This window comes from Tenrec ecaudatus, chromosome 5 (assembly GCF_050624435.1).
Source record: "Tenrec ecaudatus isolate mTenEca1 chromosome 5, mTenEca1.hap1, whole genome shotgun sequence".
NCBI lineage: Eukaryota > Metazoa > Chordata > Mammalia > Afrosoricida > Tenrecidae > Tenrec > Tenrec ecaudatus.
Genome location: NC_134534.1, coordinates 106,949,086 through 106,971,894, shown reverse-complemented (window position 1 = coordinate 106,971,894; position 22,809 = coordinate 106,949,086). Strand labels below are relative to the sequence as shown.

At 42.5% G+C, this 22,809-nt stretch overlaps 1 protein-coding gene and 1 pseudogene across 4 annotated transcripts in view; both read right to left on the bottom strand.

The window, feature by feature from the left end:
- SEMA4D (semaphorin 4D) overlaps positions 1 to 22,809 on the bottom strand; it is a 190,787-nt gene that overhangs the window by 26,254 nt on the left and 141,724 nt on the right. For all 4 annotated transcript variants that reach the window (XM_075549823.1, XM_075549819.1, XM_075549822.1 and 1 more), the window contains exons 9-11: positions 17,932 to 18,107; positions 17,691 to 17,847; positions 16,450 to 16,672 (exon numbers count right to left, since the gene is read on the bottom strand). In XM_075549823.1, the coding sequence (XP_075405938.1) occupies positions 16,450 to 16,672; positions 17,691 to 17,847; positions 17,932 to 18,107 (556 nt within the window). The remainder of the gene's footprint in view (positions 1 to 16,449; positions 16,673 to 17,690; positions 17,848 to 17,931; positions 18,108 to 22,809) is intronic.
- LOC142448505 (centromere protein L pseudogene) lies at positions 19,111 to 21,549 on the bottom strand (annotated as a pseudogene).

Sequence of the window (22,809 nt, the reverse complement as noted above, 5' to 3'; positions counted from 1 at the left end):
TCTCTTGCTCTCTGGTGATCAGACCAATGTGTGGCTGCTTTACCTAGTTCTCTACCTCAACTTGTGAGCTACACTACCCATGGATCATGTTGCTAGAGCTTGAGGTTCCTTCGAGACCTGCTTTGTCATGCTACTAGTATATACATCACTTGAGCTTGAGACTAGTGGATCCTGTTGTCTCGCATTGCTTCAGTTTGATATTTCATCCGGGTTTGCTTCGCTAAGCTCCTGAGCTGTTGACTATTAGTGACCTGCCCTGCTGTTTGCTGCCTGTGGGCAGCATTGCCTGCATTGCCCAAGGAAAGACTCAGCTGTCTACTTCCTTGACCTTGGACCTGGCAAATTAACTGTTCCATGGAAGTGAGTTCAATTGAGCCCTCTGTACTGCTGTGTGGACTAATTAGCTGTTATATTCCTTTACGCTGTATAACTCTATCTATCTATCTATCTATCTATCTATCTATCTATCTATCTATCTATCTATCTATCTATCTAATCATTAAGTGTCCCCCAGGGAGCCTGCCTAACAGAAGTTCCTACCATCCATTTTAACAGACCACAAAGTTAAGAAAACTAGAAATCAACAATAGAAAGAATAAGGGTTTAAAATCAACACATAGACACTGACCAAGATACTACTTGAAAATAACTGGGTAAAAATTGTCGAATGACCACACAGAGCATGAATCCTTCTCCAACACCAAGAAGAAAACATTAAGGAAAAGGAAATGAAGTGTAAGCAAGCATGATGAACAGCTCAAAAAACGAATAACCTGTGGTCCAGAGACTGTGGGAGGGGCAGAGGGGAAGAGGTAAAGGGTAAATGCACTCACAAGATGCGTAGCCCCTCCTCCTGCCAGACTTAAGTGCCATCTCAACTTCCCAGTTGGAATGGACTCCATACACCTGGCCTCTAGATTGCTCACATGTCTCCTCATCCTTCAGCAAGCCAGCACTTTTCTGTTGGTGTGAGTCACATACCTTGGGCTTAAATGACTCCCATAACCACCTACCATCCAGGCAAAAGTGCTGGTTGACCTGAGCACCCTGGCTCTCCCACAAACCAAAGCCATAGCACCCCATTAGACAACCTGAGGCATGTAGAGCAATAGTCTGCCATGCCCACCGCCGCCCCAACCCCCAAGAAGGCTCTTACAATTCCCCTTCCTCTTAGCCATCCCAAGAGCAACCTTCCCTCTGGGAAGTCACAAGACACAGCTCCCTCTTTCCCATCCCATCTCAGAGACCAGTGATCTCTGAATAATGTAAGCTCCACCCCCTCCAACATGGGCCACTTGAATTCCATTCCTTAGCTACACTTAGCCTCACTCTACCTCCCAAATTAAAATGCCACTGTTCTCTTAGCTCTCATACCCCCACTTTACCCCTTTGCCTTCAGCCTTCTACCTGACTAACCCTATACCTGCTATCCCAAGCACCCATCTGGGTGGAACCATTCATACCCAGGCACTGAATCAAATGCTCAACTGATCTCTGTCTTGCACATTCTTAAACTCTCTCATGGTAGATGTTAGAGAACAGGAGTTTTTCTCCTTCCCTTCTTTCAAATAAAATCTTGTACTATTTTCATAATTCCTTAATAATTAGTATGTGGTAGTTAGATTTTGTCATTTTGGATTTATAGGAAATTATTGGGTAGAGTTTTTATCTTGTTTTAGCCTGTTAGATGTAAACATGATTTTAAAAGAGTCATTTTATTGGGGGCATACATCTATCCATTGTGTCAAGCACATTTGTACATTTGTTGCCATGATCATTTGTGAACATGATATTATAATTATCTTTGTTTGGTGATTATGTATGGTTGCAGAATTGTATAAAGGTCTCATGTTAACAATGGGTAATCTATGGTAGTTAGACTTTATGTCAACTTGAATTTGTATTAAAGTGTATGGCTGGCATCTAACCCATCAATCAGGTCATAGACTGATGCTACCTCCTGAGAGGTGTGGTCTTTTGAGAGATAGTGGGGACTCTTCCCTTCTCTCTCTTCCCCTTTCACCTCCCTGCTGACTGTGACTCTGAGTTTGTCTCTAGGGATGCCCCAGTGGGCCAGCTGACCCTCAGAACTACTGACACCCTCCTATGTTTCCAATGACTTTGGAGCCACATAGGCATCCACCAGCCTGTGATCTTCCTGTATCACATTTCACCTTTCTGGTCATAGGCCTGCAGCTATGTGAGTCTGTAGAGGGTTTGGGCTAGTATTGGATTTAAGTTGGACTGGGCTGGGAAATTTTAATGTATGATTATTTCTTAATATAAAGGTCTTTCTAATATATCTCTATATCTATCTATCTATCTATCTATCTATATCTCACTGGTTTTGTTTCTCTAGACAACCTTGCCTATATTAACTTTTCAATACTTCAAAAGAAAAAAAATTCCCATCTAGCATTTCTACTGTTTTTAACTCAGCCAGCACCTCACTTAGAATACCTTAGGCCAAATCTGCTATTAAAGGTCCAAATCTGCTACCTCCTCCTGGGATCCTTCTCAGTGACCATTGCCTCTTGAAAGATGTGAGCCTTACCCCTACCACATCCACTCCGCTCTGGAATGGTGAAGTTACTCAATTTCCCAAACCATAAGACTTCTAGTCTCGTACCTCTTGCAGCCCTACTCAACCCCTTCACCTCTAGCCTAGTGTTTGCCTAAAACAACACTGGCTGTCCAAGCACACAATTGGTAGAATCACTTGCCCCCAAGCACTGTTAGCAATTGCCCAACTGATTCCTGCCCTGTACATTCTTGAATTTTCCCAGAACAGAGTTTAGATCCCCCATATTCTTTTTTTATCACTTCTTTAACACAGAATCTTGTACTATTGTTAGTTTCTTTTAGTACTACCCTTTGTTTCTCTATTTTTAACACAAGTACTTAAAAAATAATTCTAAAATCCTTAAATTCGCAATACCCCAATCTCATAGCCAGAACTTCATTTAGACCATCCCAGGCCATTCAAAGCAATAGTTCACTGCCTGGGACCACTTGTACACACCCCCTCTCCACCTGGGTCATCTCCATGAAAGATTAGTCCTGCTAACTCCTCCCCAACTCTTCTCAGAGACCCCTGCCTCTTACGTGAGTGCCACTCCTTCCACACCCACTCAGCCTGACTCCCCTGAGATACCTCCCCATATTCAGCCACCCGAGTCAAGCCCCTCACTGGCAGGTTACTGTAGAGCACAAACATACTCCAACTAACCCAAGCACCTGACCACATGGAGTCATTCACCCATAGGCACTGACTACAACTTCTCTATTGGTCCTCCTCCCTTGTGCATCCAACGAGGGTCCTACACCAGCCTAGGACTCTCGCCCTTCTCCTATAAACACATCTTCCACTTGCTCACAACAGCTATAGTCCTCCTGGGGAAAGCCTAGACCCCAACCAAATACCAACTGCTCTTTTCTTGTTGTCCCTTCCCCGCTTTTCTTAAAACAAAAAAGAAAAAGATTACACTATTTCTATAAATTCTTTTACTATTAGTACTAAGCTTTCTTTTGACATTTCAAAACAAGAATTTATTTTTTGAAATTCGTAGCTTAGCATTAACAGTTTTTCTCATTCCTATATTGGTTCCATTCCATCCTTTTTATCTTTCCTCTCTCCCCTGCACCACTCAACAGAGTGAACGACCCCCACACAACACAATTTCCCTGCCACCCTTAATAGCTACACCAAAACATCAAGGAAACAACAGAAAATATTGATGTGTACACACACACACACACACACACACACACACACACACACACACGAGAAATAGGCATAAACAAGTTAACAACAACCAAACTTTAAGTAAATGGTTGAAATTCAACAAGCTACAAAATTACTAGAAAAAGGATTCAGAAGAATGATGATTGTGCATATTCAACAGATAAAGAAAGAGTCGTGGAGAAAAAAAAGAAAGAATAGAAAAACTATAAATTTCACTAGAAAACTTCCAAACAGAAATCCAGAAGTTGAACATTAAGATAACAGTTATACAACAATATAAAAGAACAGAGAAACAGAAATGAAAAAGATGGAATCCTGAATTAGTGAGCGTAAAGAAAAATATTTGGACTCCAATCCATAGGAAGAACAAGCAGCAACAACAGCAAAAACACAAAGGAGACCCATGAAAATCTAAAAACCGTGTGGGACACAATGAAGACTAACAACTTACGCCTCACAGGCATTCTAGAAGAAGAAAACAACAATAACAGATGCCACAGAGAGGACAGTCCAAGAACGCGTGGGGAAAACCTTTCCTACTGTATACTCTATAAAGAGAAGCTGAGCTCAAGCAATGAGGATGGATCCCAAAGAAAAACAGCCTAACATATTGTAGTCCAACTTTCCAATATCATAAACAAATAAAGAATTCTAAGAGCAGTCAGAGAACAAAGTGCAGTCACATACAAAGAGGCAGTAATTAGAATTAGCTCAGATTTTTTTAGCAGAAATTATGTAGGCAAGAAGACAACGGGGTGACATATATGAAGTTAAGAAAATCAGATGTAGCAGTATAAATCTCTGAAAAAACACATAAACAAACAAAAGACCAAGAACCTGGGAATCAGTAAAATTATCACTCACATAGATGGGAGAAATAGAAGTACTCCCAGACAAAGAGAAATAAAATGAGTTTATAAAACCAAGACACTACTAAAAAAATACTGAACAGAATAATAAACAAACCTGAGACCAACATATGGGACAATTCTTCACAAAAAAAGCTAAACTAAACTAAACACACACACACAGAGACACACAGATATATACACACACCATAATGATAGCACCCAAAAATAATTTCACTGAATATTATTGGATTAAATCTACCAGTCAAGAGACATACAGTAGCAGACTGGATAAGTACAAAGACCCATCAGTGTACTGCTTACACGAAACCCACCTCAAACCTAAAGACAAAAATGAATTAAAAATGAAAGGCTGGACCAAAGCATATCGAATGAATGGCAATTTAAAAAAAATTAGGTGTAGTAGTATAGATCTCTGAAATAACAGACTTCAATGCTAATGACATAAGGAGAAACAATAATGGGCATTACATAATTATTAAAGGAACTGTGATAATAGAGTTAGGTTTATTGTACTAAGTAGTCCTCCATAAGAACATGTGGGCAGAGTTTGATCAGGTTTCAGCTTGATTGGAGGGTGACCAGGATAAATGCTTTCCGAAGCCCCTCTCCCTCACCTGCCAATCTCTCTCTCTGATGATCGGACCAGCGTGTTGCTGCTTGAGCAAGTCCTTTGTGCCATCCATATGCTGCACTACCTGTGGGCTGAGCCAACCCATGCCTGTCTTGCCTGAGGTCAGACTCCACTGCCTGCCTCCTTGACCAGCAGGCTGTGTGAGTTGAAGGACCTTCAGTATACTAACTGTTCCACAAAAGAGAGTTGAACTGAACCCTCTGCACTGCTGTGCGGACTAATTTGTTGTTATATTCCTTCTCCCTATATAAACTTATCTGTATATATATATACATGCATATATGAATATATTATATATAATTTATTATAATATATCTGAATATATCACCCACATTAGTTTATATATTATATATACATTTATGTGTGTGTATATATGTATGTATAAAATCATAAGTGTCCTGGTTTTGTTTCTCGAGAACCCTGCCTACCACAGGAACAACAGACCAAGAAGACATAACCTTAAGGAACATAAATACCCCAAATGAAAGACTGTTGAAATACTGTATATACTCGAGTATAAGCCTACCTGAATATCAGCTGAGGCATCTAATTTTACCACAAACTGAAAAAAAAAATGTGCTGGATAAACAATCTGGAGGAGCAAACAATGGGACCGATGGTCCCAGGGGGACATGGGAGAGGGGGAGGTGGGAGAAAGGAAGTGGGTTTACCAACCCAGGGACAAGGGAACAACAAGTGATCCAAAATCAGTGGCAAGGGGCATGTAAGAAGCCTGGTAGGGCTTGATCAGGGCCACTGTAACCGAGAGGAATTACTGAAACCCAAATGAAGGCTGAACATGATAGTGGGAAAAGAGAAAAGTAAAAAAGAAATAAAGGAAGGAACTAGACAGCAAAGGTCATTTATAGAGGTCAGGCATGTACATATGTAAATATATTTTTATATGATGAGGAGGAAATAGATCTATGTGCATATATTTATAGGTTTAATATTAAGGTAGCAGATGGACATTGGGCCTCCACTCAAGTACTCCCTCAATGCAAGAACACTGTTCTATTAAACTGGCATTCCATGATGCTCACTTTCCCGACACAATAGCTGAAGACAAAGCAGGTGCATAAGCAAATGTGGTGAAGAGAGCTGATGATGTCTGGCTACCCAAAAATAAAGTGTCTGGGGACTTAAAGGCTTGAAGGTAAACATGAGGCCATCTAGCTGAGAACAAAGTCCACATGGAAGAAGTACACCAGCCTGTGTGATCACAAGGTGTCGAAGAAATCAAGTATCAAGCATCAAAGAACAAAAAATCATATCATTGTGCACAAGGCAGAGTGTAGATTGGGGACCCAAAGCCCATCTGTAGACCCAAACAGAAGGGTCTTGGTGAGGAGATGAGCCAGTCAGGGTGCAGTACAGCATCGATGAAACATACAACTATCCTCTAGTTCTTTAATGCTCCCTCCCAATACTATCATGATTCCAATTCTACCTTACAAATCTGGCTAGACCAGAGCATGTACACTGGCACAGATAAGAGCTGAAACACAGGGAATTCTGGACAGATAAACCCCTTAGGACCATTAATGAGAGTAGAGATACCAGGAGGGTAAGGGTAAGGTGAGAGAGAAAGGGATAACCGATTACAAGGATCTACATATAACCTCCTTCCTGGGTAATGGACAACAGAAAAGTAGATGAAGGGAGACATCAGACAGCATAAGACATGAAAAAAATAATAATTTATAAATTATCAAGGGTTCGTGAATAAGGTAGGGTGGCGAAGGGAGGGGGAAATGCGGAGCTGATACTAAGGGCTCAAGTAGAAAGAAACTGTTTTGAGAATGATGATGGCAACAAATGTACCAATGTGCTCAACACAATGGATGTGTGTATGGATTGTGAGAAGAGTTGTACGAGCCCCAATAACATGACTGGGAACAGAGGTGTTCCCTGTCGACACCGTCATTCAGCATCGTGCTGGAAGTCTTAGTCAGAAGCATTAGACGGCAGGAAGAAATCGAAGGAATCTAGCTGGGCAAAGAAGTGCAACTGTTTGCAGATGGTATAATTCTATATAGAGAGAATCCAAAAGATGCCACAAAGAGGCTGTTGGAAAAAAATCAAGATATTTGATAATGTTGACAGGTTAACATTCAGAAAGAAATACGGTATTTGTGTACTAGGGAAGAGCGCTCTGGAAGAGACATTAAGAAAAAAAATACCACTTACAGTAACTACATAAAAGGTGAAATACTTACAAATAAACCTAATCAAAGAAACAAAAGACATCTATAAAAAAACCAAACCAAAACTACAGATCATAACAACAAGGAAACAAAATAGAGCTACACAAATGGAAGAATATATAATTTCATGGATAGGAAGTCTTAATATCGTTTAAATGTTAATCCTATATAAAGTAATGTACAAATAAAATAAATTTTAATACAGATTCCAACTTCAATCTTTAAAGAATAGAAAAACTAATTATCAACTGTACGTAGACAGGGAAGAAACCTCAGATAAGCAAAGTCCATCTTAGAAATAAAAACAATTAAGTGGTCTTACAAGATCTCACCTGAAAAACCATTACACAACCATAGTAGTCAAAATAGCCTGGTAGCAGTAAAATGATAGATTCATAGAGCAATGGAACAAAATAGAAAACCTAGAAATAAATCCGTCCGCTGACAAAAGTGATCTTCAAAAAAGGGTAAAAGATTTGTAGATAGAAAAGACACCCTCTACAACTGGGCCTGGTAAAATCAGAACTCTATCTGCAGAGAATAAAATAGGACCCATACATACATCACCCCATGCACCCCGTGCATAAAATCAAACTCAAGATGGATCAAAGACCTAAGTGTAAATCCCAGAGCGATAAAGAGCATTAAAAAGGGAAAGCAGGGTCAAACTTAAGGGCCTGGTGCAAGGCATAGGCATACCACATATAATGACGGAAGGACAGATAGTGTTGTTGTTAGGTGCGATCGAGTCAATTCCGACTCTTACCCACCCTGTTACAATGGAAGAAAACACTGCCTGGTCCCTACCAGCTGCACAATTGTTCTAACATTTGAGCCCATTGTAGCCACTGTGTTACGCCATCTCATCAAGGGCCTTCCTGCTCTTCGCTGCCTTTCCACTTTGCAAAGAGGTCCTCCAGGGATTGGTCTCGCTTGATAATAGGTCCAAAGTCTCACTGTCCTTGCCTCGAAGGAGTATTCTGGCTGTACTTCTTCCAAGTCAGAGCTGCTTATTCTTTTGGTAGTCCACAACATTTTCAATATTCTTTGTGAAAAACATAGTTTAAATACATTGATTTTCAATGTCCAACTTTCATATGCATAGAAGGCAATTGAAAACAGAAGGCATTAGCCAGGCAAACCTTAGTCTTCCAAGTATCATCTTTGCTTTTCAACACTTTAAAGAGGTTTTATGTAGCAGATTTACCTAATGCAGTATGTTGTTTGACACACAGTAACCCACCCAAGGGTGAGGGGGTATTGTTTATATCTCCACAGGAAAAGAGGGGCCAGACTTCAACCCAGTGCTCCAAGATGTGAATGCAACATACTGGCATGGAGTAGCGAACCAGTGGAGAGATCTGGGGGCCGGTCCCAGTCCCAACTACGTGCACATTTGCCCCTCCCCCCAGAAGACTTTATTTCAGAGGACAGCATTGAACCTGCAGCTCCAGGAAAGGGACATGTCTGATCAGAGTACACAGGAGCAAATGAAGGGGGAGGAAGAGAGAGTAGAGCACATCCTGGCCCACTAAGACTTGAGGATGATATTCCCAATCAGAGCAGCCAATCCACAGAGAGGACCACATGGCCAGCCCCACTATGAGACACGACATCCCTCACTGACCCGTGGCCCTACAGGGGACAACACTGGAGACACAGTGTGGGAATTACATCCAATCTGATCCAACCACACTGAGGCAAAACACTAAGGGCATGCAACAGAACGGCAAGGGGAGCAGAGCAACTAAGTCCCCAGTGAATACCAGAAATAGACGTTGGGGTCATGGCTTGGCGCCCCAACAGACCCGATTGGAAAACATGCCGAAAGGCCAACAAAGTCCTTGAATTAACTAAAAGCTTTTCTTTTTTGTTGCTGTATTTTGGGTTTTTTTTTTAGTTTTTTTTGTCATTGGCTTGTTGTTGTAGTTTTCTGATTTTATTTTGTTGCTTGGTTTTGCTCTGTCTTGTTTTTGTGCATGTTGTTGTCTCCACAGGTCTGTCTAAGTAAGATAAGCTGGATGAACAATATAGAGGAGAAAAAAACGGGACCGACAGTTCCGGGGAGACATGGGAGAGGGAAAGGGGGGAAAGGTAGTGGAGTTAACAAACCCAGGGACAAGGGAACAATAAGTGATTCAAATCAGTGGTGAGGAGGGTATAGGAGGCCTCGTAGGGTGTGATCAAGGATAATGTAACTGAGAGGAATTACTGAAACCCTAATGAAGGCTAAACATGATAGTTGGACAAGAAGAAAGTAAAAGGAAATAAAGGAAAGAGCTAGGAAGTAAAGGGCATTTATAGATATCTAAATAAAGGTATGCACATATATAAATATATTTATATATGAGGATGTGGAAATAGATCTATGTGCATATATATATATATATATATATATATATATATATATATATTTAATATTAAGGTAGCAGATGGACATTGGGTCTCCACTCAAGTATTCCCTCAATGTAAGAATACTTTGTTCTATTAAACTGACCTTAAAAAAATACATCCTGACCTTCTATGATATTCACCTTCCCGACACAATGGCTGAAGACAAAGTGGGTGCACAAGCAAATGTGATAAAGAAAGCTGATGGTGCCCGGCTATCAAAAGAGATAGTGTCTGAGGTCTTAAAGGCTTGAAGGTAAACAAGCAGTCATCTAGCTCAGAAGCAATAAAGCCCACATGGAAGAAGCACACCAACCTGCATGACCACTGGATGCCAAAAGGATCAGTTATCAGGCATCAAAGAACAAAAAAAAAAATCATATCATTGTGTGCTCACCTCCCTGATATGATTGCCGAAGACAAATGAGTACATAAGCAAATGTGGCGAAGAAATCTGATGGTGCCCGGTTATCAAAAGATATAGCATCTAGGATCCTAAAGGCTTGAAGGTAAACAAATGACCATCTAGCTCAGACGCAACAAAACCCACATGGACGAAGCACACCAGTCTGTACAATCATGACGTGTTGAAGGGATCAGGTATCAGGCATTATCAGAACAAAAAAATCATATCATTGTGAATGAGGGGGAGTGTGGACTGGGGACCCAGAGCCCATCTGTAGGCAACTGGACATCCCCTTATGGAAGGGTCGCAGGTAGGAGACGAGCCAGTCAGGGTGCAGTGTAGCAACAATGAAACATCCAAGTTTCCTCTAGTTCCTAAATGCTTCCTCCCGCCACCACCCCCACTATCATGATCCCAATTTTACCTTACAAATCTGGCTAGATCAGAGGATGTACACTGGTACAGATAGGAACTAGAAACACAGGGAATCCAGGGCAGATTATCTCTTGAGGACCAGTGGTGAGAGTGGTGATACTGGGAGGGTGGAGGGAGGGTAGGATAGAAAGGGGGAACCAATTACAAGGATCTACATATAACCTCCTCACTGGGGGATGGACAACGGAAAAGTGGGTGAAGCAAGATACGACAAAAATTTATAAATTATCTAGGGTTTATGAGGGAGAGGGAGCAGGGAGGGAGGTGAAAATGAGGAGCTGATGCCAGGGGCTTAAGTGGAGAGCAAATGTTTTGAGAATGATGATGGTAACAAATGTACAAATGTGCTTTACACAACCGATGTATGGATTGTGGTAAGAGTTGTATGAGTTCCTAATAAAATGATTGAAAAAAAAAAGACTGAGTCACACTAAAAATAAGACAGTTATGTGCATCAAAAAGCTTCTTCAAAAGAGTGGGGGGAAAAGGATCATAAATCATTCTTCCGCAAAATTTGGACATGTCATCATGAAGGATCACCCCTTGGAGAAAGGCCATCCTGCTTGGTAAAATACAAGGGCAGCCTTTTTTTGTTTTTAATCAGTGAGGTGGACTGCCACATGACTGCCACAATAGGTTCCAGTGTGGCAAAGATTGTGAGGTTGGTGCAAGACCGGGTTATATTTCATTCTGTTGAATGTGGCGCTACTCTGAGTTAGAAGTGACTCAATGGTATCTAACATCACAAGTGCTCCAGTCAGGCCAATCAGATTTAATTCTAGACTCGAACCAACTCTTGCATTTTTATCAAGTTCTCCAGGCAAGCTGACAGTCACGGAGACGAGACAATGGCCGATGCCTGCGTAGAACTATTTCTCAGGAAACCTTAACCTCCTTCTACAGTAAACCAACAGAGTCATCTTGATCTCGTTGCCAAATTCATAGTAAATGTTGGAATCAGATTTTCCTGTTTTCTGCACCGCAACACAGGGCCTAACCCATATGACAACTCCGGGTCAGTCAGTTCGTTGCTCTGTGGTGGCTAGGTGTTGCTGGAAGCTATGTCGTTGGTATTATTTTTTAATCAGAAAACGGAAGGATACATTTTTACTCAAGATGCTATTGACAAGGAAATCCACATGGAACAGGCCTAGTGCGCAAGTCCAGGGACAAAGGTAATCGAATCTGTGATTCTTGGATCCACTTACTCCTTATCACCCCTTATAGCATACTTATCATTATTAATTTTCTATCCACCACACTTCTCCCTAAGATGGATTAAACATAACTGTCACTGGTATTTCAGACCCGTGCACAGGTCTGAGCAGAGCTGCCAGACTAGGACAAGACTACAAAAAAAGAAATGGTCTGTCCAATTTTGAGGAATTAGCTGTGACAAACCTGATAGATAGCATAGACACATTGTCAGATACTGAAAACCTCATGAGAAGAAGAACAGTATCAGAAGTTGTCCCAGAAGATGAGCCCGTCAGGTGTAAAAGCATTCAAAATATGACTGAGGAAGAGCTGCCATCTCCATGGAGCGTCAATTATCATGATGCTCATGGAGTAAAGCTGTGGGAATAAAGCCTTCAGAATCTTCTTTTGCTGACAGGACATGATTCAAAATGAGAAGGAACAGCTGAAAATATCAATTAGTATAAATCTAGGGAAATTGAAAGTGGTAAAAATTTTTAAATAGAATGCATAAAAATAGACATTCTAGGCACTATTTTGGTCAATGTGAACCAGAAAAACATGAATTACCATGCTGAGATTAAAACAATCAGGAGGAACTGGGTTGCATTAATCATCACAAAGGATGATTAAGATCTATACTGAAGTCCAATATGGTCTTTATAGGATCTATCTATCTACATTCAAGGAAATCCAATCAATAGAACTATTATTCAAATGTATACACTAATCACCAATGCCAGTGATGAAGAGGTTGAAGAATTTTACCAACTTCTTCAGTCTGAAATTAATCAAACATGAAATCAAGATGCATTGACAATTATTGGAATTGATTGGATGCATAAATGGTGATAGAATCCAAGCTGGAGATTGTTTGATATAATTTTCCAAGGATGACAACTTCTTTTTTTTTTAATCGTTTTATTAGGGGCTCATACAACTCTTATCACAATCCATACATACATCAATTGTGTAAAGCACATCTGTACATTAATTGCCCTCATCATTCTCAAAACATTTGCTCTCCACCTAAGCCCCTGGCATCACCTTTTTTTCCCCTTCCCTCCCTGCTTCCCTCTCCCTCATGAACCCTTGATGATTTATAAATTATCATTTTGCCATATCTTTGCCTGTCTGATATCTCCCTTCACCCACTTTTCTGTGGCTGACTTTTTTTTTGCCCTAATCATTTTTTTCTCTTTTCTTCTTTTACATTTTATTAGGGACTCAAACAACTCTTACCACAATCCATACATATACATACATCAATTGTATAAAGCACATCCATACATTCCCTGCCCCAATCATTCTCAAGGCATTTGCTCTCCACTTAAGCCCCTTGCATCAGGTCCTCTTTTTTTTTCCCCCCTCCTTCCCCATTCCCCCCTCCCTCATGTGCCCTTGGAAATTTATACATAGTTATTTTGTCATATCTTGCCCTATCCGGAGTCTCCCTTCCCCCCTTCTCTGCTGTCCCTCTCCCAGGGAAGAGGTCACATGTGGATCCTTGTAATCAGTTCCCCCTTTCCAACCCACTCACCCTCCACTCTCTCAGCATCGTCCCTCACACCCTTGGTCCTGAAGGTATCATCCACCCTGGATTCCCTGTACCTCCAACCCTCATATGTACCAGTGTGCAGCCTCTGTCCTATCGAGCCCTGCAAGGTAGAATTTGGATCATGGTAGTTGGGGGGAGGAAGCATCCAGGATCTGGGGGAAAGCTGTGTTCTTCATCGATACTACCTCACACCCTAATTAACCCATCTCCTCTCCTAAACCCCTCTATGAGGGGATCTCCATTGGTCGACACTTGGGCCTTGGGTCTCCACTCTGCACTTTCCCCTTCATTTAATATGATATATATATACATATATACATATACACATATATACACATACATACACACACTTATATCTTTTTTTTTTTTTGCATGATGCCTTATACCTGGTCCCGTGGGCACCTCGTGATCGCACTGGCCGGTGTGCTTCTTCCATGTGGGCTTATTTGCTTCTGAGCTAGATGGCCGCTTGTTCACCTTCAAGCCTTTAAGACCCCAGACACTATCTCTTTTGATAGCCAGGCACCATCAGCTTTCTTCACCACATTTGCTTATGCACCCATTTGTCTTCAGTGAGCCTATCATGGAGGTGTGCAGTCAATGATATGATTTTTTGTTCTTTGATGCCTGGTAACTGATCCCTTTGGGACCACTGGATCACACAGGCTGGTGTGTTCTTCCATGTGGACTTTGTTTCTTCTGAGCTAGATGGCTGCTTGTTTATCTTCGGCTGACAACTTCTTAATCGAAAGTCAATAACATAAAAAGACTGTGTGGACTTCTACAGATGGAATACACAGAAGTCATACTGATAACATGTGTGGGAAGAGCCGATGGAGTAGCTCAATGTAAGCAGCCAGGGGCTGACTGAAGATATTCATATGTAAGTTCAGATTGAAGCTGAAGAAAATGAAATCAAATCCATGAGAGCCAAAATATGACCTTTTGTCTCTCCCTTTCAATTTTAAGACCATATGAAGAAGATTTGACACACTGAACACTAATGACAGAACACTTGAAGAGCGGTGTGATGACATCAAGAATATCATACACAAACAAATAAAAGTCATTAAAAAGACAGGAAAGAGAGAAAAGGTAAAAATGGATTTCAAGAAGAGACTCTGAAACTTGCTCTTAATTGTAGGTAGAGTAGCATATGGAAGAAATGGTGAAGTAAAAAAGCCAAACAGATCATTTCAAAGGGAAGCATGAGAAGACAAAGTAAAACATTATAATGAAAAGTGCAAAGATCTAGACTTAAAAAACCAAAAAGGTTTTAAGATAACACTCAGCATCTCTTAAACAGAAGGAACAAAAGAAAATATTTAAGCCTCAAGTTGAAATATTGAAAGTTCCTATGAAAATACTGAATGACCCAAGAAGCATCAAAAGAAAATGGAAAGAATACACAATGTGGCGAATAAAAAGAGCTCGTCATTCAACCATGTACAGGCAGCAGATGAGCAAGAACCAATGGTGCAGAAGGAAGAAGGCCAAGCTGCCCTGAAAGCATTAGCCAAAAGCGAGGCTCCAGGAATTGATGGAACATCCACTGAAATGTTTCAGTAAGTTGATGAAGCACGAGAAGGACTTACTAATCTCTGCTTGGAAATTTGGAAGATAGATATCTGGAAAACCAACTGGCAAAGATCCATATTCACACCCATTACAAAGAAGGTAACCCGACAGAATGCTCAAATTATAGAAGAGTATCACTGATGTCGCATGCAAGTACAAGTTTGCAGATCATCCGACAATGGCTGTAGCAGTGTCCTGAGAGGGAGCTAAGTGAGCTACAGATTGGATTCAGATGAGGACACGGAAAAGGGGTATTATTGTTGATGTCAGGTGAATCTTAACTGAAAGCGCAGGATACCAGAAAGAGGCTTATTTGTGTCTGATTGACTATGCTAAGGTATTTGACTGTGCCGACCATAAACTATGGTTAGCCTTGAGGAGAATGGGAATCCCAGAACCCTACATTGTGCTCATGCAGAGCCTGTACATGGATCAAGAGGTAATTGTGTGAACAGAATGAGGCAACAGTGTGAACAGAACAAGGGAATACTGTATGCATTAAAATCAGAAAAGGTGTAGGTCAGGGTTGTATCCTCTCACCGTACTTAATCAATCTGTATACTGAGCAAATAATCAGAGAAGTTAGATGCTATGAAGAAGAATGAGGCATCAGGATTGGAGGAAGGCTTATTAACAATGTAGGATCTGCAGATGACACACCTTGCTTGCAGAAAGTCAAGAGGACTTAAAGCACCTGTTGATGAAGATAAAGAATTTTAGCCTTCCATATAGATTACAACTCAATGAAAAGAAAACCAAAATCCTCACAACTGACCCAATAGGTAACATGATGATAAATGGAGAAAGGAGCAAATTTGTCACCAATTTCATCTTACTTGGACAATCAATGCTCATGGAATCATCAGTCAACTGATCAAACAATACACTGCATTAAGTAAATTTGAGGCACAAGACCTCGTTATAGTATTGAAAAGCAAGGATGATACTTGAGGACTAGGATACACCTGATGAAACAATGATATTTTCAATTGTCTTTATGCACAGGAAAGTTGGACATTAAATGAGGAAGACCAAAGAAGAATTTGAATTATGGTGCTGGAGAAGAATACTGGAAGTACTATGGGCTGCCAAAAGCACAAATCTGTCTTGGAAGTAGAACCAGAGTGCTCCTTAGAGGCAAGAATGTCAAGACTTCATGTCATACACTTTGTCTATGTTGTCAGGAGAGACCAGTCCCTGCAGAGGGACATCATGCTTGGTAAAGTAGTAGGACAGTGAAAAAGAGGAAGAACTTAGGCAAGATGGATTGACACAGAGGCTACATGGATGGGTTCAAATATAAAAAACAATTGAGGGTGCGACAGGACCGGGCAGTGTTTTCTTCGATTGTATATTAGGTTGCTATGAGCTGCAAGTGACTCAAAGGCACCTAACAATGCATATGACTGTGCAGTGCTAGTGAACCTACCTGTGCCGATAAACATCACATCATAGATGGTCCCGTCTAGAGCCTGCACCCTGTCCACCACAATCTGGGTGTAGTTCACATTCTTCTTAATTAACCGAGGCCTGCTCTCGTATGGCATGATGGAGTCATCCATTAGAGGGTGGTCTTTCACAAACTGCAACGTCTTGTCAGGTAAGTTCAGGGAGCTGGTAAAGTTGGCTGCCCTGGCTTCACGGTTGATGCACTGTGGGAGAAATCACATATCCTAAGTAGTGGACCATGGCCATGGCTGGAACAAGGACAGCGCCACACCTCCACGCTATCACAATATCATGGTGTCAGATTCAAGAAAAACAAAGTGATTCTCTTGCAGAAAGGGGGAGTGGTGGAATCCTGAGGCGCCTTTGTCCCAGGAGTCTGGAGTCCTGGTTATAGAGCAGTTGCTTATTCCACTTCTCTTTTACCTACTAGACCATTTCACTTCCTGACATTTCCAGGCACTCCTGTTACGAATTATAGTTGTCCCTCGCCATGTTTAAGAATTTGTAGATAGTGGCAACAGGTGCATATGCTCTTATTTAACCTCCATTTATTCCTAGAACAGTCCAGAAGCCTTTTCAATGATTTAAAAGCTACACAAGCAGCAAGTGAAAGTAATTGTGATAAATAATCTGTTGAAAATAGGGCTTATTCAATAGTTTCAAAGACATCTGCACATTAAATGCCATATATGAGTTATCCAAAAGTCAGACACTCCACACCTGTGGACTACCTGTAATTAAGTATATTTCTTCTGTTTATAGTTGAGGGAAAAAAAGGACATGAAATTTAAAACTTTAGTAGAAAAGTGTGACTCAGTGATGATGCCCAGACAGGATTGCTCATTGGAGCACTAACATCTTAAAAGTACTGGTGTCTCTCTCCAGGAAACTGAGAATGAAATCTGCCAAATTTTACTGTGCAAATTAACACATTTATGTGTGCTTCCCAAAGTGCCTCTACACCAGTTAGAGGAAGCTTCTTGTGTGTGCACAGTGTTACCAGAGTTGTGCGACTTTATGCAGTAGAGGGAAGCAGAAGATACTCATTGGCCTTCCCCAGGCACGAGGGTGCTCCTCGGGTGTCTTGAGGACAGGCCCTGGTTGCTCCTGAGCAGCACAGGTAGGCCCAAATGTAGTCAGGTCAATGACAGCTGCAGGAGGCATTCAGCTCTGCCCCTGTCAGGCCCTGGACTGGGAAGGCCATTCCATTGTTCCACTCACCGCTCCGGGCCGTGGCCTGGGTACTGCCCCATTGTAGCGTACCCACTTGGTATGGGACTGCTCTACCATCGTGCTGTGCATGTACTTCCCTCGAGAGAAGACCTCCTCCACCATAGACAGGTTGTAGGCACACACTGCTGACAGTCCCATGTTGTTCCTAGGCAGAAGAAAGAGGATGTAACTGCCAGCGTGAATGCCAGAAAACTGGCCGCCCAGGATCTTCCCTGCACAGGGCACTCACAGTTGTGGGGTGAAGACAGCGTAGAACACAGGCTCCTTCAGCCACGGACCTCGGAGAACGAACACATCCTGTAGCATGTTGAAAACAAGGTTGCTATCTGGTTTGGAGCAAATCAACCGGGCCTTTAGGAAGGATGTCCACTTTTTTTGCAATGTCCTCAGTCCGCCCTGGTCACCCTGAAATCCCAAAGACACATGTAGAAGAACATACGTTCTCCACCAGCAGCTGAGACAGACAGAGTCCAGGACCTGCACGCACCCACCAGTAGACAAGACATGCCAGGCTGACTTCCCAGTCACTAGCAGGCCGAGGGGCCTCTCAGGAACAGAATGCTCTGTTCACACGAAACAAGGTGGCAGCTAAAGAACACAGGCAGTAGACCGATCTGTGACCCACAGCACATATGGCAGCATGGGTCACGAATGTATCTCTTCACTAAAAAACAAACCAAATTAAAGCAACAAAAAACCCCTCCGATTCTAGCTAAAACAATTCCATCCCCCAACACTTGTTTCCCAATAGTGAAGATGCATGCCTTTTCTTCTAAATGTTTTATTTGTTTTTGCTTGTGTCCAATCTCCAGGCTCATAAACTCTCAGTTAGTGACCCTTGGGCCGATATTCTCACACACACACACACACACACACACACACACACACACACACACACACTCCTTCTCCCATGTAGATATCGCTGCAATTTCTCTGAGAGCAAAGATAATGTGCTGGCCTGGTCTCCACGAAAGAACCTTAGTCCTTCAGATGTTCTGCCCTTTACCTCCTTTCTACTTTCCAAATGATCTATTAAAGTGCTTTGGGCTTAAATAAGCAAAACAGTACAAAACAATAGCAGGAACAAAACCCAACCAAATTCACTGTCATCAGGGTTTTTGACTCATAGGGACCCTGCAGCACTGCGGAGACCTGCCTCTGTGGTTTCTGAAGCTGTAAACCTTTCTGGGTGCCGAAGGTCTCATCTTTCGCTTGTGAAGTGACTGGCTGATGGGTTTGAACTACCTGCCATGTGGTGAGCACACCAATGTGTAATCTACTATGCCACTAGAGTTCCGTTTGGATTTCCTAAGTATTTCATAAACACTTTTTACCGACCAGAAAAACCGAGATAAAAATGTAAAATCTGTTTTGCTCCATGGGCAGTGGTAATTCAATAGAATTCTTTTTAATTGTTCAAACTAACCTTTATTTTTCCATCAGTATGTGCTGGAGCTATAGATGTTGAAACATGAACCAATCTTGTGACTGACAAATGAATTTTGAAATGTCTATAAAAATGTGAATAAAGGAAGTCCATGAATAAGTCAACTTCCTTTTGTGTAATTTTCCAGGTGTTTTGTGCACTGTCCTACAAAGCTTTTGCATCCTTTAGGTGTATGGCATAAGAAATATCAAGACTTTGTGGGCTACAGGGGACAGCCCAAAGAAATTCTGTAGGAGCCACGTAACCATCCATTTTGCACGACGTCCACATAGCAGCCATCCAAGAAATATTAAACGCATTGATTGATAAGGGACAGAAACAACAGTCAAAGGTTTTCTGAAGCCAGTTTCCAATTATGGTTGTATTTGACCCTGCTCCATGTGCAAGAAATAACGGCAGACAGGTGACTTCTTCTGTGACAGTCTCTAGAAGACTATCTCCAAATAGACAGGAGAACCAACCCGGCCACAACACTTTCTCTTTAACATTCTCAGATGGCACTTGAGATTTTGACCAAATCGGAACAAGAAATGCTTCCGAGCCCCTCTGCGTTCCTTTCACTCCTGGGAGGGTAGAGAAAACCACTTTGACATTAAAGTCTTCTCCAACTTCCACAGCAATTCCTGTTTGCTCTTCGGCAATCATAAAGGCACTTAGGAGTCTGGAATATTCTTTGCGATCACTATAGGAGAGTTAAACTATATAAGGACCATTGTTTATGCAGAAGGACTGCAACCTGTTAGGAATCAATATCTTCCTTCAATTGTGAACACTCGGGAATTTTCTTTTGATGTGAAGTAGAGACAAATGTAGTTCCTTACTGATTCCAATCCTTTCTGCAGCAGGGTAGCACCTGTAGAGTAATCTTTAAGCCTGGAGGATGCTCTTTCACTAGGAGTCATTTCTGATGAATCATATGAATCCACTGTCAACAAAATCCTGCGGTGACTCTGGCATGCGTTCCGGCTTTACAAACCATCCTTCGGGTCTGGATCCATAAACTACATGGAGACGAAAATCCCCTGAAGTTTATAAATAAAACAAAAGCTGTCGAAGGGATGCTAGGGCAGAGATGGAAGAAAACCGCCCTCGAGGTTCCCTTGGATTCCAAAACCAGTTCCCTGAGGAAGTGGACACATCCAGGGAAGAGGCTGCCCCTCCATGGGGTGGGGGGTCTGGTGGGGGTCCAACGGCTCCCCGCACAGGGAGGGCGAAGGACTTCACTTCTGCGGAGGGGCGACTCCTCGCCCACGGAGACGTGGGGCCCAGACGCCCCTCTCTGACTGGGCCCATCTGGGCCAAGGGCAGCTCTCAGCTGCCGCCTTAGAGAAGGGGCAGTTTAGTCCCCAGCCTCCACAGCCACCTCCGTTTAAATTTCAATAGAATTCTTGCCTTCTGTGTGTGAAAATTCGGTTTGACTCCTAGCTATTGCTCCTTATGGGCGGTCACCACCTGTCAGTCAGTGGCAGTTCCTGCATAGATTCTAGCGAACTTTCTAGACTAAGACTAGGAAGAAATAATGAGCTACTTCAGAAAATCAACTAATAAAACCTTATGGCTCACAACAGTTCAATTTCATTGTGCATGGGGTTGATGTGAGACGGGCCAACTCAACAGCAGCGAACAATAGCATATTACTTAACTCGCGACCCCTTTGGGAGTCAAATGATCGTTCACAGGGGTCGCCTGATTCATAACAGTAACAAAATAACAGTTATGAAGTAGCAATGAAAATAATTTTATGGTTGGGGGGTCACAACAACATGAGGAAGTGTATGAAAGGGTCGCCGCATTTGGAAGGTTGAGAACCACTGACTTAACTGGATCTGGACAGAAATACTGACAATATGAAATTTAAATGTAAAAGATATTTTTATGTTATACAAAATACAAACCTATCCCTCTCCACCTTGAATCACGCGAGTCCGAGTTTCTTTTTTAGAAGAAAGATTGTTTTCTTCCTTTACAAAAAGGTAATTCCTAGCATGTCTGTGATCTGCTGCTTCTTTGAGCTTTCATGCTGGATAGTCACTGATGACGTGTTTGTGCGTTGTTAAGGCTGAGCAGGAGATGTGGGAGTGCTGCTCTTGCTGTCCTAAGTCCTCAGAGAAATTGTAAAAAAGTAAAAGAGACACTCAAATTGCAGAGGCCCTGAGGCTACTATTTAAGTATGTGTGTGTCTGTGTGTGCACCCTACATGAGAGACCCCCAATGTTTGATGATGAAACCCCATGTTGGGCACAACGTAACATTCACAAGCCACAAGTTCAGTTAGGAAAGGCTTCAGCCTCCAGGGCTTCCTTCCTGACACCCTCCTGACGGCCATACTCTGGGTCCTGTTATATAGTCTTACACTAATGGAAACCCAATTTTACCGCCGCAGGCTGTTAAAGACACCATCTTGTCCCCATGTAATGTATTTTAGCTTCTGTTGAATAGCAGTTGTCTGTAGGCAGATAGATTTGTTAGGTAACCGGACAGAAACAGAGGGGTGGTCCCTCCCATGCCTGCATAGGCCCCCTACAAGCGGTTGGGAAGAAAAATCTGGTGGCCATTAGCCAACAATAACTTCCTTAACTGGGCATGCTCCAATAGAAGTCTCCGAGCCAGCTGGGTATTATGGGCCAAACTAGGCCTAGATGGGCTTGATTCGGCCAATGAGGTCAACTAATACCTTTGACCACACCTACCCAGCCAGAGGTTTCAAATACCCTGCTGGTGGGAATGTGCTCTCCTTTACCCTGCTCCTGCTCCCACTGGGCCGCGCTGCTTGCTCTCTGGCCTCAGTTTACCACATGTGGGGCACAGGCCCATGAGGTTGTCCATCTCCAGTTGTGGCCCTCAGCACGGCTTCTGCGGGGTTTGGCACGCTTCCCTGAAATAGTATGTACTCTTTTGAGACTGTAAAACCTGAATCTTCTCCCATCCTTCATAAAAACTCACTTGGATTACAAAACTGGTTTCGACATGAAGTCTTTGTCGTGTGAAGCCAAGAACCACAGTATTACCCTCTGGAGAAATCTAACATTGTGGTGCCTTCAGGAAAGTCCAGCTCAGGATATTTTCCTGGAGCGGCCCTCCGATTCCGGCCTCACTGACTCTTTTCGGGCACTTTCTGGAATCCTACCTAACCACCCTTGAGGGACTGGGAACTGGGTGGCTTGGTTGGACTTAAACTGCAAGGTGCTCAGTTTAGAAAAGATGCCAGTTTCCTAGAGGGAAGTGGAATCTTCTCATCTTCCTCCTCTTCCTCCACTACGACTGGTCTGGTGGTGTCTGAGAGCCAACTTGACAACAGCCCCCTATGAGGCCATGTGCAACGTAGGGCGGGCATTCCAATCCCTTCCCCGCCCTGTGTGTGTCTTCCTCTCCTCCCCTGGGTTTCCTGTGTGTCTGCCTTTCTGCTCCTCTGCTGCCTCGCATGCTTCCTGCTGCCTGGCTTCCTGCGATGCGTTCGAAACACTGCAGTCTGCAGTGGTCTGCTCCGTGTTCCTGTCAGCAAAAGGGTCGCATGTGCATGCATAAACCCTGTTGGTCTCTGCAGGATCCTGGCTCCCATTGCTTCCACTCTGCCGACTCCCGACTTGTCCGCATGCACTCTGCGCCTGCCATTTTTCTTGCAGGGCAGCTGTGGTAGTTACATAATCTGGTGTCAATTTG